Raw genomic sequence first — 17,160 nt, 5'->3', positions numbered from 1 at the left:
TGCAAGGTACACAATCATCAGCCTGAGCGTCTGGTATTGTACTGTAGATGCACTCAAGATTGTCGTCCAAGTTCCAACGTTCATGATCTTGACAGAATCATAGAGTAATTTGTACTCATTGCAACCGAGACCGATTCCGGTCTGTATCGACATTTGTGATTAAACCGGATAAATTGGGGGTATTCTGAAACCAAGCCAAGTTTAGTCTAGATCTGCGGTATAATGTCCTTCTTTGGTTGATGGAGGGTAAACGGTACGTAGTTGACTTTGTTGTTCCTGAATATCTTTCACAAAATTGTCATGAACCAACCACATGTACGTAACGCTGGCACGAACCTGAACAATCCATCGCAGACAAGTTAAACACGATTTCGCTACTATCGAATTAGGTCGAGCATTGAGTCAATGGCTCCCGGACGGACTGGGACCTGCGTATCGAGAGTGTTTTTGAAGATCCAACGCCTAACGTCGATCGCATGTTCCACTGGTGACTGGTAGCAGCACATTCCAAATTTCCAATGAAGGTATTGGATGAGGTGGCTTGCTTACAGGCGGGTTCAGCGGTCGCAGCGGCTCCAGTGGTACCCCAGCGGATGGCGTGGCAGTCCATCTAAAATGGTCATAAGGGGGGTGGTTGCGGTTCAGGGGGTCTGCTTTGATGAAATCTAGGGGATGGTTGGAAGCGGTCGGAAGATTGAGGTACAAAGGCTCGGAAATGAGGACATCTCTTCAAGGGCCGAGGCGTGTTTGAATGGCACTGTATAGTTGAACATGCCAAAATCGCCCATGTTTAACGAGACTCTCGCGAGATGGCTGCGGCTTATTTTCCTTGAACCTTTTATTAGCCTTGTGATGGATAACGTCCGATGCCGCCTGCCACAGTCAGCCACAATTTCAAGTTGGTGTTTCTCTCTGTCTCGCAGCAGTTTTGTATGTGTTTGTGCTTGTACTCGTGCTTGTTCCTGCCAGTGGTTGGGGAGCTGGGCAAAGATGTTTCCGTGATTGACGGCGTGGTTTCGTGTTTGTGTGTGCCCAGGCATTAATCATGAGCAGGCAGGGAAGGCACGGTGGCATCAGGTACGAGCGGTTAAGTTAAGCAGTTTGCTCCCATTAGAGTTGTGCATACTGTTATTCAAGGTTTGTGCAACTTGATTAGCGTACACAAGATGGGCAAGAGATGTACCGTTTAGTCGTTGCACTAACGGGTGACGCCAATTAGAAGGTTGCATTCTGACTTGGTGGTCGGCAGAAGCAGTGTACAGGTGCACCAATTGGTGCGTGTTCGGTCGGATTAGAAGGCCTTAGCGGGTTGACCGTCGACGAAAAAGCTTATGCAATGCGTGATTTTGTGCAAAAGAAGAATCTGACCTCCTTAGCTTATCCGCCAGCTTCTCAAGTTGATCCAAGATGGAGACCCAATCCTTGCTAGATCCCTGACAGTGGCTCCACCGAATGGAAGGTGCCCCTGCACCCCCTGTTCCTTTGTCTCGCCGTCTCTTTGCATTTACTGGCTGCGACTCTGAGGCCCCATGTCTGGCTTGGCTCTCCCCTTCACTTGCACGTCTGGTCCCTTTCCTTTTCCTGTTCTCTCTGACTCGCTTCGCCTCGCTTCTGCTACCTTTCTCTCCTTCCATCCCCCATCTCACTCCCATATCCTCTTTCAACAAAACAAGCCACTACCTCCAGCCGTTCGCTCGTTCCAGTCCCTCTTTCACCTCCCCACACTTTCAAAGCGTTTGTTCTTTCTTCACCTCTGTCTGAAGCGTATCGTGTCCAGTATCACGATCATCGCTCTCTCTTACTTTTCTCATCACGTCTCTTTTTTATCCACGGCATCTTGATCTTCATTCAACTGTCTCAACTCGACCGTCTCATAACCGATACAGTCGATCCTTAGATTACCGCCGTCTTACTATAACTCGACGGCACTACTAGACCAGACCATCGAATATTGCTGTCATCTTCATTGGTCATTCAGGAGGAACTCAAAGTGCTACATTTCGGCCAACAACGACGACAAATACGACTTGACCACTTGCCAACCGATAATCTCTTCGGTACGGACAAGAGCCCGGCAGACCGACGACTTTTGGATTCGGCTCCCTTCGTTTACAGTTGATCTGACTCGAAGTCCGTATTCGACGATCAACATATCATAAATCCCGTCAAGCGACCGACTACCTGTCTCTGAACTTCCCGCCTCAGAAATCAACCATCATGAAGACCTCCTCACTTTTCTCAATGGCCATTGCGGCTGCTAGCTTTGCCAGTGTCAACGGACAGGTCAGTGGCAAAATAAGAGGAGAACAATGGCCTGTTGCCAAACCTGTCTTGAACGAGATGAAGGGCCAGGGTTGCTGGAAATCCAATGGCAACATGACGAAGGTGTATTCGGGAACCTCAACAACATCTGGCTTTTGCTGGAATAAATGCAAGACGAAGTACGCTGTATTCGCTCTACAGGCTGATTCATGTTATTGTGGTCAGCTTTACCCACAAGAAGGTGATGAGGTTGACGATGACAAATGTGACTGGGAATGTCCTGGTTATCCTTACGAAGCCTGTGGTGCACTCAAGAAATACTACTCTGTATTTAATTCGGGGTTGGAACTTGGACCCGACAATTACGTGGAGGAGAAGTCGACCTCAAGCGCTGCGCCCTCGTCAACCGAGGCCGCTTCCAGCACCACCGCTGGAGGAGATTCCGCTGCCGCAACCCAAACCGACGACACAGCTACAAGTTCAGAAGCAGCCTCCGAGCCTAAGAAAGATGGTCCCAACGTGGCCGCTATTGCTGCCGGAGTTGTAGTAGGAGTTGTGATAGTAGCTGGAATCGGTGGCGGTGCCATATTCTTTGTTCGCCGCCGACGAAACGCCGAGATTGAAGAGGAGCATCGACGAAACGCTGCTGTGAATGCCTTCATCAACGGCTCCAAGCCCCCGGGCAGCAGCGGCAGCATCTCCATGACTGACTCTCGTCTCGATCCCGTCATGGCCCATCGACGACTCAGCGACGGCAGCATCGCCGATAACCAAGATTACTCCCGAAGAATTCTACGGGTAAGTTTGCCTACAGCAGTTAACTTCTTGACCGCCATACTAATTAAACAAACCTTTAGGTCACCAACGCTTAATCAAGTCTTCAGTCTCGGCTATTCAAGGTCTATACTTCCAATCTGTTTCTCACTTGGCATTCACGGCGTTTTATTGGGATGATAGTTCATGTCTGTTTGCCAATCGATCGATAACCCTCGGCGATTAGGCGGCGTTTGATTTTCGGGCGTAGGACTAGACATTTTTCTACTATTTTGCGTCTGCGGAAATTACGACTGGATTTGATCAATCATGCTCCATGGCCGGCTACCTCTACGCCATCCACTCATTACCTCCTTACTTTTTTTTTTTAACAATACGCCTTGATCGAAGCGACTGGAGAAGATGGGAATAATGCCGCGTGTGCCCTATTAGAAGTCATACTTCCATCTGTCCATTTCATGGACGTCGTCTTGGCATAAGGGCATCTTAGCGGCACTCATACCCGCGTGTAATTGGCACGTTTTTTTCTTTTCTTGACGACTGGGAGTCTTGTCTCCTGTGTACAAATTCTCCCTCTCCTGTGGGGGATGGGGATAAATCTAAAAAGAGGGGGGCGACAGGTCCTTTTAGGACATGATGGATAGTGTGATACGGAGCGAGTTGTCGCAGATGCACTCGGATGCGGAAGGCACGTCAACCCCAGGGAAATGTTACGAATTCGGTGGGCTGGCTGGTAGTGCGGGATGTTCTCTCGTCGCTTTATTTATTTTTCACCTTGGTTGTTATTTTCACCAACCATTATGTTTGTGTTCCCGCCCGTATGTAGGATTTCGCATAGTCATATACCACCACTTAAGACTTATATTTTGAGATGATGTTCACTGAGATGTTCCTGAAATTCGTGGCAAGGTAAAGTAACGATGTAAATTAGATATTGGAAAGCTATCGGCACCACCCAAGTGTTCCATACGATATCAATATTATGACGCTGATTGGATTGAACAATAGTTTTGTGTCGCTACTCGTTCACGATGCCAACGCCTTGTTGGCATATATACAATACATAAGTTGTCACGTCCAATTTCTTCCACGTCAATGGGTTCTCTGGCTGTTCGTTCTATACAGCATTTTCTAAAACCGCCTTTTATAGATCTAGGCCATATTTCGCAATGAATCATTGAACTCCGAAAATCAGATGTAACAACGTGTCACACTGATCCAACAAGTACCTCATGGAATACGTTAATAGGAAACGGACGGTGCAAGGCTTCTAATATATCTGGTGAAACCACCTCACGGTTCAGGGTAGGCCAGTGGATACTGTCACGTGATGGAAACAGCTCCGGAGCTTGTCGCGATGTCTGTCGCGTTAGAAAAGTTCCTAGCTTAGCATCATAACGAACAAGCCAAACAAAGAAATTCAACAAATAGCAGTGGACTCTTACGATCGCCCTACATCTTGCAAAACAACTGGAGCTATAATTCCATCCATCAAGATATTGCCGCCGTCTTCTACAGGGCTTAATTGCCCGACTTTTACCTCAACATGGGCTCTATTTCAGCACCTCGAATCCGTCGCACGGCGCAAAATACTCAGTTCACGTAAGTTCACATCATTGCGCCCAAACCGCTAGATTGAACAGTATCTCACTACCATAGATACAACCTCTCGCGCCGCGTGAACGATATTCAGACCTACCCAGTATACTCCCCTCAAGGTGCTACTATTCTTATCTACGGTCATGAGAACGGCGTGACGATTGCATGGCGAGGAGGCAAGCGATTCAAGACTGTGAAGAAGGCGCCCCAACCCGAAAAGCAGAATGGAGCTACGGATGATTCGATCATGATTATCGACTCAGATGACGACGAACCACCCGCAAAGTCAAAGGCAGCATCTCAGTATGAGGACAAACCACAGTTCGAGGACGAGGTTGAGGATAGCCCATACCCCGAAATAGTACAGACGCTCGACCTTGCGCTCGGAACGGCGATCCTGAAGGTTGCGGTTATGCCCATGACCCCAACGCCCGCAGAGGATGCTGCGTGGGGAGGAGCCAAAGTGCTCACCGACAAGATGGTTTTTGCCGTCTCGTGCGTCACCAACGATGTCTATGTCATTACGCTTCCTCTCACTCCTCCCTCACCGGAGAGTAAGGCGAGACCCGAGCTCAGAAGCGATCTTCTAGCAGGCAAGGCAGGCTCCGGAGCTTGGGGTGAGTCGCTCATCCTACTTGGTGGTCAGAACAAGCATAGTGAGGGGATTGCTATCAACTTGATCATGCCAACAGCCACCGAGCGGCCTGGTACGAAGCCTAGGGTAGTCGTAGCCTCGCACTCCCGTGAGGCTTCTGGAGTGGTTCGGCTTTGGGATGTCCCTTTGGATGCTAGCGACAAGCCCTCCAAAACCGTCGACCCATTCCAGACCGAGTATCTCCCCAACCCCCTCACAAGCATATCCTTCAACCCCACGCACACTACGCAGCTGCTGGCTGTTTCAGCCCTACATGGTGTTCGTGTTTACGATTTTGCACGGCCTTCCTTTGCCGACACGGATGCCACCGGCCCTTTTCCTGTCCAGGGCTCATGGCTACTATCCATGTACCAGCCCTTTGCTCGCCCCTCATCGATAAGAAAACCGGTTATTGATGCTGTTTGGATAACACACGGGCGCGCGGTGCTGGTGCTCCTTGCCGATGGTATGTGGGGCATTTGGGACGTTGACGGTGTCAGTCCTTCTGGACCGGGTGCTGTCCTCTCCAGTAAACTCCAGACTGGCGTCAAGGGAGCTGCTTTGACAGTCTTTAGTGTTTCTGGATATGTAGAGGGGACAAGCTCACTCCGAAGTCTTACGACACAGAACAAGGAACAGACTACCGGAGAATTTGCGCCCATGACACCTCACACTCGACGACAAGCTACCGCTTCACTGAGCTCTGCCATCACACTTAACCGCTTGGCTACTATCCGAGGTGGTATCAAGGTGCTGTCTCTGCCGAGTAGTGGAAGTGCAATCCAAGACGAGACAGTCGTTTTTTGGGTGGGTGATCTGGAACACGTCTGTGTCATCCCTGGTATAACGCGGTTCTGGGATTCTCAACTACGACAGGCTTCTGGTACTGGCGGTGACATCTTTAGTGGCGCCCAGCCGGTGAAGATGATCAAGCTCCTGGATTTGTCAACCGGACTACTCGGGGAGAGATGCTGTGGAGTCGGGCTGTTGATAGACCCAGATCACGGCATTACTGCGCAAGACAGCAATATACCAGCAGATGTCATTGTGTATGGTGAGACCAGGATTGTCGTTGTCCGGGAGGGAGAAGATGGGCCAGGCAAGATTGTTGGTGCTGTTGTCAACGCCCGAAGACGAAACCTGTTTTCCAAGGGTGACAAGTCTGATGCTATTATTGTGCATGGCAAGCAAACAAGACCTGCTAAGAACCTATTCAACCTAAGCACCGCGAAGCCGGGTACTTTGCGGCTCCGATCTGCCTTAGGCAAGCACGGCATTGAAGGCGAATCAGACGCTGATTTGCCATCACGACCACTGGTCGGTTTCGACTTTATGGATACGCTTAACGCGGCAGCGGACGTCACAGTCGATGAAGACGAACGAAACCTGGAAGTTGAGATGCTGGATATCATGGAGATTGACAAAACACTCGAGAACATGGATAATAGCCGAAGAAGGACATAGGGCTGCTGGATGTAAACGAAAATTGAGGAACTAACTAAAGCGATTAGATGCCAAGAATGAGATAATGAAGAGTACTGGGGACGAAACCCACGATACCCCTACGACACACATGCGACCCATTTGCATGGTCACGATTGCGAGCGTGTGAGATTCTGACTCCTGTTCCTGTCCAACAACAATCATCAATGTGACATGTTCCGCACGGCAAGGTGGAGCGCAAGGCGAGACTCATCCTTGACTGCTCTGTATTCCGAGCGGTATATTAAAGAAAGCACTCCGCGTGCTTGTTCGACGCCTCAGAGGTGGGTTGGGAAGAGGTTTCGGTGCTCCGAGCACCCTTCCGGCTCTTTTGGGCGTGTCCTGTTATCTACTGACTGATGGTTCTCTGGAATTCTTGAGGTCCGCCTCGAGGATAACGGAGGCCAAGAGGTCAGTGGGGGACACAGTAACCTGGGCTGGGAGCTTGAACGTCGATACATTTATCTTGATCTTATATAGTTGTTCGCTGTGACATGATTGAAGCCTCTTGCCAATGAATTGCCATGCTGGTAGAACATGTGATCCTCCTACTTGACAGCGCATACATGGGATGTTTAGCTTGAATATAATACTGTGTTTGAATTATTCATATATGCACTATTTTGTCTTTGACCATTGAACAATCGTTATTTCATCGTGCTTTAAAATTCATGAGCTTACCAGGCTGTCACGGTGTGGGGTCAATTAAGACCCCTGCGGTTTCCGTCGCGACCGGCGCGCCATGACGTCCTACACGCGTTAAGTCCTTTCCATCTTCTTTCTTTTGTGCACCTTCCATCTCTTTTTTCCTGTTGATCAGCTACTCTTTCCCCTCTCTTATCACCATAATTCTTCTGTCTCTTCCACAATTCCATTCTCAGCAACCTTCAAGAATCTTAAAGGAGAATAGCTGCAAAGATGGGTATCAAACAACTCTTCCAGATCATCAAGGAGGAAGCTCCAGATGCGATCAAGGAGAGTGAGATCAAGAACCAGTTTGGTCGCAAAGTTGCCATTGTAAGTTGCAAACGGAATAGAACCGGTACAAATAACGCAAGCTTACAGCGTTCCAGGATGCATCGATGAGTATCTACAGTTTCCTCATCGCCGTACGATCCGAAGGTCAGCAGCTCACAAACGAGAGCGGCGAGACGACGTCGCATCTCATGGGCATGTTTTACCGTACTCTCCGCATGGTCGACAACGGTATCAAGCCCCTGTATGTCTTCGACGGTGCGCCGCCCAAGCTTAAGTCTGGCGAGTTGGCCAAACGTTTCCAGCGCAAACAAGAGGCCACCGAAGGCCTGGAGGAGGCCAAGGAGACGGGTACAGCAGAGGATATTGAGAAATTCTCGCGACGAACTGTCCGCGTCACTCGTGAGCACAACGCCGACTGCCAACGGTTGTTGAAGCTCATGGGCATTCCCTACATCATTGCGCCTACCGAAGCCGAGGCTCAGTGTGCTGTCCTGGCCCAGGCTGGCAAGGTGTATGCAGCTGCCAGTGAGGATATGGATACACTCTGCTTCAACACTCCAATTCTCCTCCGACATCTCACATTCAGCGAGCAAAGAAAGGAACCTATCCAGGAGATCCGCCTGGACAAGGTCCTTGAAGGCCTGAACATGGAAAGGAAGCAGGTATGTTCACTTAGTCACTGCAGGTTATATTTCAAGCTGACAACCCGATCTAGTTTGTCGATCTTTGCATTTTGCTTGGCTGCGATTACCTCGACCCAATCCCCAAGGTCGGACCCAGCACTGCCCTCAAGATGATCCGCGACCACGGCTCCTTGGAGAAGGTTGTCGAGGCAATGGAGAATGATTCCAAGAAGAAGTATGTCATCCCTGAGGATTGGCCCTACAAGGACGCACGAGACCTATTTTTCGAGCCGGATGTGCGCCAGGCCGACCATCCCGATTGTGACTTCAAGTGGGAGAAGCCCGACATGGAAGGCCTCGTCAAATTCCTGGTAACCGAAAAGGGTTTCTCAGAGGACCGTGTTCGCAGCGGAGGTGCTCGCTTGGAGAAGAATCTAAAGAGCTCTCAGCAAGCCCGACTCGAGGGCTTTTTCAAGCCGATTCCCAAGACGGAAGAAGAGAAGGCAGCGCACAAGCGAAAGCTGGACGAGAAGAACGAGGAGAAGAGAAAGAAGGCCAAGCAGGAGAAGAAAGACAAGGCGGCTTCCAAGTCGAAGCCCCGGGGTACAAAGTAATCGGGGGTTGGACGGTGTTTCGAACAAGTAACGAGATGTAATGTACTGGAAGGAAATACGGAAAAGACTAAGGTACACAGCAGCACCGGCAATGGCGTATTGGAGTTATTAGGTGTGGTACATACCACTTGGGGAGATTTTACCTATGATTATCATGAGGTACTCAATGGATTTTAGAGAGATATGTGTGCTCTGTTAAGCGGAGGAAACATGAACAAGAAACTAAATGCTCTTGGTGTATGTCGATGAATATGAAATTGTGTGAATAATATTACTGTCTAGGAAAAACTACATCCAATTTTGATCGACTATTTTGCAGTCGTGGTGGACCACCAAGATTGCGCATGTGCTGGTTGCTGCTGAGGTTATATGTGAGAATTAGCTAACAAAGCGAACGAGCCGAACCAACAGAAACGTACGTGTTTGAAAGACACATGCAAACAGCAGGATTTCTCCGCGTTCTCAATCTAGATTAATTGCCCGTCCCCCACGGGGGTATTCTCCTTGAAAAGCGTGCGAGTCGTGAAGAGCATAACCTCGGAGGCTACATTTGGCAATACTCCGTCTCCGATTGGACAGCGGTTAAGTACCTCGGCATGCTCCATATGACATCAACGGTCGCAGCGAGCATGCGCTAGAGCAATTCTTTGTTACCGCAGCTCCTTCACATGCTTTTCTTACCATCGGAATTGACAACAAGGCGCATGGCACATGATCTTGGCCATGACCGCATCGAGTAAGTAAATGCCGTGAGAAGCACGACTCATGACCTGAACTTCTGTTCGACGTCGACGGGAGTATCTATTCCCCAGACGAAGGACCAGGCCTGTCGAGCAGAAACATGGGGGTGGAGCATGTCTACCTCTAGTGCATGTATTTACTGTATCACTCACTGAACATGTGATTATAATCCTGCTTCCCAGCTACTTTTTTGCCGAAGCATAGAATTTATTAAAAAGATCATCGTTAAGGGATTGTCGTCTTTTCTTCTTCCTTTTCCCTTCTTCCCATATTTCTGTGTTGACGCTGTTTCCATCCTCTGTAATATCCTCTCTCTCGTGGTTGAGTTTCCTTTTCCATCGCGCTTCACTATCATATTAGCAAAACAGTCGCAATCATGTCCAAGACCTTTACAACAAGCGATGTTGCGTCGCATAACAAGCCTGGAGACTTGTACATCATTGTCGACGGCGATGTTTATGACTTAACAAAGTTCCAGGACGACCACCCTGGTGAGTTAACCCGTAAGCATCCTTCGTGATGCGCGTCTGACTCGTTATTAGGCGGTAAGAAGATCCTCCAGCGCGTTGCTGGTAAAGACGCTTCCAAGCAGTTCTGGAAATATCACAACGAGGGAATCCTCAAGAAATACAAGAACCAGCTCCTAGTCGGCTCTCTTGACTCCAAGCCCAAGGCTCCCGAACCCAAAGCCGCCCCCGTGCCTGCAGCTCTTACACCCAAGACCGTCAAGACTGTTGAGAAGGAGGTTGCCGCCAAAGAGGAAGAAGCCGAGGCTCTGGAGCCCTTCGGTGACCAGATTCCCTTTGCTGACCCTGCTTGGTATCAAAGCGTATGTTTAACACGAACGATTCGCCTTCGCCATTCTAGTGCTTACAATTGCAGTACCACTCACCTTACTTCAACGAATCTCATGCTGCTCTCCGCGCTGAGATCCGTGAATGGATTGAGAACGACATCGAACCCCATGTCACTGACTGGGACGAGGCCAAGGAGGTCCCTGAAGAGATCTACAAGGAGATGGGTCGCCGCGGTTACCTTGCCGGTCTTCTCGGTGTCAAGTACCCAACTCAATATGCTCCCGAGGGTGGTGTCAAGTCCGTCCCTGCCGAGAAGTGGGATCTCTTTCACGAGATGATCATCACCGATGAGCTGTCCCGCACTGGCTCTGGTGGTTTCGTCTGGAACATCATTGGTGGTTTCGGTATCGGCTGCCCTCCTCTTATGAAGTTTGGTAAGAAGGCGCTCAAGGACCGCATCATGCCTGGCATCCTGAGTGGTGAGAAGCGAATCTGCTTGGCTATCACCGAGCCTGATGCTGGCAGTGATGTTGCCAACTTGACATGCGAGGCTAAGTTGAGTGATGATGGCAAGCACTACATCGTCAACGGCGAGAAGAAGTGGATCACCAACGGTATCTGGTCCGACTACTTTACCGTCGCTGTACGAACTGGCGAGGCTGGAATGAACGGCGTTTCATTGCTTCTCATTGAGCGTAGTGAGGGTGTCTCGACTCGACGCATGCCTTGTCAAGGTGTTCTCTCTTCGGGCACAACATATATCACCTTTGAGGATGTCAAGGTCCCTGTTGAGAACCTGCTCGGCAAGGAAAACCAAGGTTTCAAGGGTAAGTTTTGTTATATACGGATGTCCCAAGATCAAGCTAACATGCTCTCAGTTATTATGACCAACTTCAACCATGAGCGCATGGGTATTATCATCCAGTCCCTCCGATTCTCTCGTGTTTGCTACGAGGAGTCCGTCAAGTACGGCAGCAAGCGACGTACCTTTGGCAAGAAGCTCATCGACCATCCTGTCATCCGTATGAAGCTCGCCCACATGGCCCGCCAAATAGAAGCTTCATACAACTGGCTTGAGAATCTTATCTACCAGTGCGAGCGCATGGGAGAGACCGAGGCTATGCTGCGACTCGGCGGTCCCATCGCCGGTCTCAAGGCACAGTCTACACTCACCTTTGAGTTCTGCGCCCGAGAGGCCAGTCAGATCTTTGGAGGACTGAGCTACTCTCGCGGTGGACAGGGCGCCAAGGTCGAGCGACTCTACCGTGATGTGAGAGCGTACGCTATTCCTGGTGGCAGTGAAGAGATTATGCTTGATCTCAGCATGCGACAGAGTTTGAGAGTAGCAAAGGCTGTAGGCATGAAACTGTAAAGAGTTGGGATTCAAGATCTTGTACGAGTACCGCACCGCATTGTGGAGTTTTTAGTATTTGTTGAATTTTAGCCATGGCTTGAATATAATACCATATTAGCCAATGATGGATATCATTTTATAAAACAAAGATTTAGCATTAAAGATCAGGACCATAATTTGTCCCATGACCGTAGCGGATACCAAAAGCGATTACACAAATCTGTCAGATTGTGAATTTGACGTTGCTTGTATACTTATTTGTTCCATGATTATTGGTCAATTGGCTCTGGTGGTTTGTAATACGCAATACACAATGATCCATATCTAGTAGGTACACGTTGGAAGGTTTGATATGAATATAGTTCTGTTGGTCAATTGACATTGACATTGACAGTAACGCCGATTGCTATTCATTTGAGTTTACACAGCCCATATAGATGGCATTTGCAAAGCCAATACTTCTATTATTAGTCAATTCTTGATAAGCTGAAAGGCGTTTAATCCACGCCCCGATTTCCTTCCTATCTGTCCTTTACGAACAAAGGATATCTCGCTGGTCAGTTGAAAGAATCGGACCTAGGTAGCTTTCAGAATAAGGTGTATAACAGATTAAATCAAATCAATAAACTTTGTTGCCGTGTACTGCCACAACTATCTATTCTTATCTTCATATAAGAAACCTCGGAATATTCCATCCAAACTCCTTTGTTCTCAGAACCCCTAACCAACCAACTTCGGCAATAGAAATTCCCCAAGATCGCTCTCATTCTTCAGCTCAGTTCCATCCCGCCTGGTTCAGTTGATAAAACCGGGCTGCCCCGCCACCACGTGACCGTCTAGCGCAGGGCCTTCCGCCGCAATGAGGCACACACCATCGTCACCCTCACCTTCAAACTGCAAGACTGAGCCTACTCTATCTCTTCCCTCCGCTAAGAACCACACCTCCAAACACTCGACGACGACCAGCAACCTCACCATACGACTTCGATTACGCGCTTGCGACTAACCAAAGCCTTTTTTCTTTCATTCCCGAGCCTTCTTTCTCGGGTAGTTCGCGTACCGATTTTCCTCCGACTTCTCTTCCCCCACACAAACCGACGCACGCCTGCAGCTCCTCACCAGCTGCCATCCTCGCCCCCGATTTCTCGAGAGGCCGACCTCTGTGCTGTTTTGCATATAATACCTCACCCCTTACTTTCTTTCGATCCGTAGACGGATTCCATACACGCAATGGCGGATCAGCTAGCAGACAAGCTGAAATCCACCCAACTCAGGTCCGCTGCGCCGCCCTAGCGGCCCTTGTGAGCTTGGACTAACTCGAGCAGTGACGGTTCACCCGGCGCGAGTGACGAGTGGAAGAAGAACCTTAACCTCCCCGCCAAAGACAACCGACAACAAACAGAGGTACATGCTGCAATCACTCTTTTCTGGCGCATTCCCGTGTGCTGATCTTGACCTCTAGGATGTTACAAACACAAAGGGCCTGGAGTTCGAAAACTTTGCCCTCAAGCGAGACCTGCTCATGGGTATCTTTGAAGCAGGATTCGAAAAGCCATCACCGATTCAAGAGGAATCTATCCCCGTCGCATTAACTGGCCGAGACATTCTTGCCCGTGCAAAGAACGGCACTGGCAAGACAGCCGCCTTTGTCATCCCCACCTTGGAACGCATCAACCCCAAGATTTCTAAGATCCAATGTCTTATTCTCGTCCCCACACGTGAGCTTGCCATGCAGACCTCGCAAGTCTGCAAAACTCTTGGTAAGCACCTCGGTATCAATGTCATGGTCACGACCGGTGGTACTGGTCTTCGAGATGATATTATTCGCCTTCAGGATCCCGTTCATATTGTGGTTGGTACCCCGGGCCGAATTCTCGATCTCGCTGGCAAGAATGTTGCCGACCTTAGCGAATGCCCCATGTTCATCATGGACGAGGCCGATAAGCTTCTGTCCATTGAGTTCACCCCTGTCATTGAGCAGCTCCTGCAGTTCCACCCCAAGGACCGACAGGTTATGCTCTTCTCCGCCACCTTCCCTCTGTCCGTGAAGGACTTCTCCGACAAGAACATGGTCAGCCCATATGAAATCAACCTAATGGATGAGCTCACGCTGAGGGGTATTACCCAATACTACGCCTTCGTTGAAGAGAAGCAAAAGGTTCATTGCTTGAACACGCTCTTTTCTAAGCTTCAAATCAACCAATCCATCATCTTTTGTAATTCTACAAACCGAGTCGAACTTTTGGCCAAGAAAATCACCGAGCTTGGCTACTCTTGTTTCTACAGTCATGCGAAGATGCAGCAACATGCACGAAACCGTGTTTTCCACGATTTCCGTAACGGTGTCTGCCGAAACCTTGTGTGCTCCGATTTGCTCACCCGTGGTATCGACATTCAGGCCGTCAACGTTGTCATCAACTTTGATTTCCCCAAGAACGCCGAGACTTACCTCCACCGTATCGGTCGATCCGGCCGTTACGGTCACCTTGGTCTGGCTATTAACCTGATCAACTGGGACGATCGCTTCAACCTTTACAACATTGAGCGAGACCTCGGCACCGAAATTCAGCCTATCCCCGCCAGCATCGACAAGAGCCTCTATGTTTACGAGAACCCCGAGTCAATTCCTCGACCCATTTCAAACCTCCCAAGGGGCCAACTACCTGCTGCTCAGGGTCAGCAGTCTCCCCAGCAGCAACAGCAATACCAGCAGCCTCAGCAGACGCAGCAGGCTGGTCTGCCTCAGCAAGGCCAGGGCAACTGGCAGAGCCAGAACCCTCAGCACGGCAACCCGCACTATAACAACGGCGGACGAGGCCGTGGTGGACGTGGACGTGGATACCGTGGCCGCGGTGGCCAAGGCCAAGGTGGTCGAGGTCGCGGCCCACCCCGCGATGTCCAACCCTAATATCATATATACTCATGCATGGCGTTAGGTGGGCGAGAAGGGGGGTTTACGGATGAACTTTTTTCGACATGATTTTTTTTTTAGTACCGGGTCATCATTTCAGTTTTGGATTGTACATTATTCGCATATTTTCCGCGAATGGAGAGAACGGCGAAACGGATTTCATTGCCCATGGATCACAACCACTTCGAAACTTTTACCATGGATCCCCACGCAAGGATCCAGAAAAACCGTACAGGCACGCGTGGGTTGCACGTTCTTGGAATGACAGCCTCAGCGGCTTCCTTGACTCGAACCTGTCACTCTGTACTATCACCATCGGCTTTGATATTCTGTTTGGTTTGGTTCATGATATCTACGGATGATGAATGAGAGCGAGAAATGGAACTTCCAGGGAAAAGGTGTTCTTTAGGCATCAACCACGGTAGACATACCCGATTTGGGGCTGGCACAGCCAACGGTGCGGGAAGAAGGGAAATGGTGATGTTTGAGAGTTGAGGCTTTCGAGGCTTTTCACGCGGATGGCGTTGCCCTCGGTTTGCATTTGAGGGCTGCAATTTCTGCGATTGACATGAACAGTACCTCTGCAGAGCGCACGGGGGATATGATACCCTGACGACAAATCTACGTTAGACGAACGGACCTCATGAGATGGGACGAACTCGGTTAGACGTATTGGTGGATTTGAAGGGGCTCGATGGTGCCCATGGGCAAAATCATAACACTTGGTCTTTGCTTGTTCCTTCCTTTTGGACAAGATACAGTCTTGACTTGAACAAGTCTCGCGCAACAAGACTGAAGGACGGGGCAACAAGATGGCTGCAGTTGCGCAGCGCAGTGTTTACAAAATTAACCAAGCGAGAAAAACAACAAAAAAACAATATTTTGGGAGGGAAAACTGGATGGGCTGGATGGCTTTCGAACCGGCTCGGCTCGCGCCGTTGCATGCACGATGTGTTGCATTATGTAACGACGTTGCTGGAGTTAGTAAGGCATATAGTCTTTCTGAGCAAAACTGTGGGATTCCACTTTCCTTTCATTTGCACTTCTAAATGCGGCGTGATAATTACTTGCGATGTGATGAAAACGTTGATATTTGATTTGTATTTGATGCGAGCATGACCATGAACAGGGACAATAACAAGAACAGCGAAACATGCTATCAGAAAATCTATTATGGAACCCGCTTCAGAGCCTGGTGTTGTAATTCAACATCTCTTCAACCTTGGTCGTTGAAACAGTCGACTGATAATGTCGTGAGAAGTTCTGATGAGACTTTGACCAGCAATAATAGCTGAGTCAGCGAAGCTGGAATGCAAGATTGCGCAACAGGGTCATGGTATAGTCATGGTCAAGGTCAGGGCCATGACAATTTCACGCATCGATCAACAAGTCTCATTAGCTTGCAGAGTGTTCCTGAAAATCATATCCTTCGTTTATTCTCGCTTCCTTCAAGAGAACGATAGCGAAAGGCCAAGAAAGTTAGATGTGGTGCGCTTCAAGGGATCGTTCAAAGATTGCGTAAACGGTGGATACTTGAAAGAAAGTAAACACCCACCTGTCACGGCTCTTTGCATTCTTCGCCAACCCCGAGAGGGCCGTGCTCTTCAGGATTGCTTGGCAGGGGGCACGTATTATTCATTATGAAGGAAGAGGCAGCCAAGAATATGAAAGATAATTTGTGGAGGAAGAGGAGCTTGTTCAAAGGAATCCAGGGTTTGATGTATGAAGTGCCGAAGCTTGGCTTTGGGTGCTGGATGTATGAATCAGGATCAATAATTTGTATACAGTAACGATATGACTGTGGCCAAGTAGTGAGCATGACAGACGACGTAGAATGAAACCTAGGCATGTGCATGCGTATCAGTATTACGTATCCGAGCGTACAAGGAAACAGTCATGGTAATGCAAAGCTGAGAAGCTCATGCTCAATGCAATATCACGTTGGTCAACCACATGAGGGTGAGACTGATGTCGTAGGGACCGCAGACTCGCAGCCATGACGAGATGTGTTAGCGGTGAAGACCCAAAGGGGACATCAAGTGTCTTGGTAGTACGGATACATACATGTATCAAGAAAAGAGTGGAAAGACAGAGGTGTCGATCTTGTCAATCGATATTGGGTCAGGACGGTAGTGTTGGCGATCAGTTGCCATTCTTTGACTCGTCCGTTTTACCCATTTAGTAAGGGTTAGAAACACCATAGATTCACATTGCCACATGAATCATTTACTCTGTACAAAAGTTGGTTTCTTAGTTATCCCAAAGACAACAGTTTGCTATTCACGAGAATGAAATTGACAATAGCTGGAGATGGGGAAAGCGGGTCCTCTCCCCGTGGCAGTGCAGCTAGACGGTGCCTGGGGTGATGGGTGCTGACGGGACGCTGTAGAT

At 49.2% G+C, this 17,160-nt stretch overlaps 5 protein-coding genes across 5 annotated transcripts; all 5 read left to right on the top strand.

Annotated features, from left to right (window-relative positions):
* Positions 1-2,217: 2,217 nt before the first annotated feature.
* On the top strand, positions 2,218-3,344 carry FGSG_10787 (uncharacterized protein; the record flags this gene model as incomplete). Its single annotated transcript, XM_011327313.1, has 2 exons — positions 2,218-3,060; positions 3,120-3,344. The coding sequence occupies 2 exons, from the start codon at positions 2,218-2,220 to the stop codon at positions 3,132-3,134; spliced, it is 858 nt and encodes a 285-aa protein (XP_011325615.1). The 3' UTR covers positions 3,135-3,344.
* A 1,238-nt stretch (positions 3,345-4,582) lies between these two features.
* Positions 4,583-6,733, top strand: FGSG_10788 (uncharacterized protein; the record flags this gene model as incomplete). The annotated part of the gene is made up of 2 exons (XM_011327312.1): positions 4,583-4,638; positions 4,696-6,733. 2 exons carry the CDS (start codon positions 4,583-4,585, stop codon positions 6,731-6,733), a joined length of 2,094 nt encoding a protein of 697 aa, XP_011325614.1.
* Positions 6,734-7,669: 936 nt separating this feature from the next.
* On the top strand, positions 7,670-8,966 carry FGSG_10789 (structure-specific endonuclease RAD27; the record flags this gene model as incomplete). The annotated part of the gene is made up of 3 exons (XM_011327311.1): positions 7,670-7,768; positions 7,825-8,391; positions 8,445-8,966. The coding sequence occupies 3 exons, from the start codon at positions 7,670-7,672 to the stop codon at positions 8,964-8,966; spliced, it is 1,188 nt and encodes a 395-aa protein (XP_011325613.1).
* Positions 8,967-10,083: 1,117 nt separating this feature from the next.
* FGSG_10790 (uncharacterized protein) lies at positions 10,084-11,943 on the top strand (the record flags this gene model as incomplete). Its single annotated transcript, XM_011327310.1, has 4 exons — positions 10,084-10,198; positions 10,250-10,536; positions 10,590-11,331; positions 11,383-11,943. 4 exons carry the CDS (start codon positions 10,084-10,086, stop codon positions 11,874-11,876), a joined length of 1,638 nt encoding a protein of 545 aa, XP_011325612.1. The 3' UTR covers positions 11,877-11,943.
* Positions 11,944-13,088: 1,145 nt separating this feature from the next.
* FGSG_10791 (ATP-dependent RNA helicase DHH1) lies at positions 13,089-14,766 on the top strand (the record flags this gene model as incomplete). The annotated part of the gene is made up of 4 exons (XM_011327309.1): positions 13,089-13,132; positions 13,205-13,262; positions 13,321-14,540; positions 14,628-14,766. The coding sequence occupies 4 exons, from the start codon at positions 13,089-13,091 to the stop codon at positions 14,764-14,766; spliced, it is 1,461 nt and encodes a 486-aa protein (XP_011325611.1).
* Positions 14,767-17,160: the final 2,394 nt, after the last annotated feature.

The sequence above is a fragment of the Fusarium graminearum genome, chromosome 3 (assembly GCF_000240135.3).
Source record: "Fusarium graminearum PH-1 chromosome 3, whole genome shotgun sequence".
Taxonomy (NCBI): domain Eukaryota; kingdom Fungi; phylum Ascomycota; class Sordariomycetes; order Hypocreales; family Nectriaceae; genus Fusarium; species Fusarium graminearum.
Note: the sequence above shows the minus strand (reverse complement) of the source record. Positions and strands in the feature narration are given on the sequence as shown.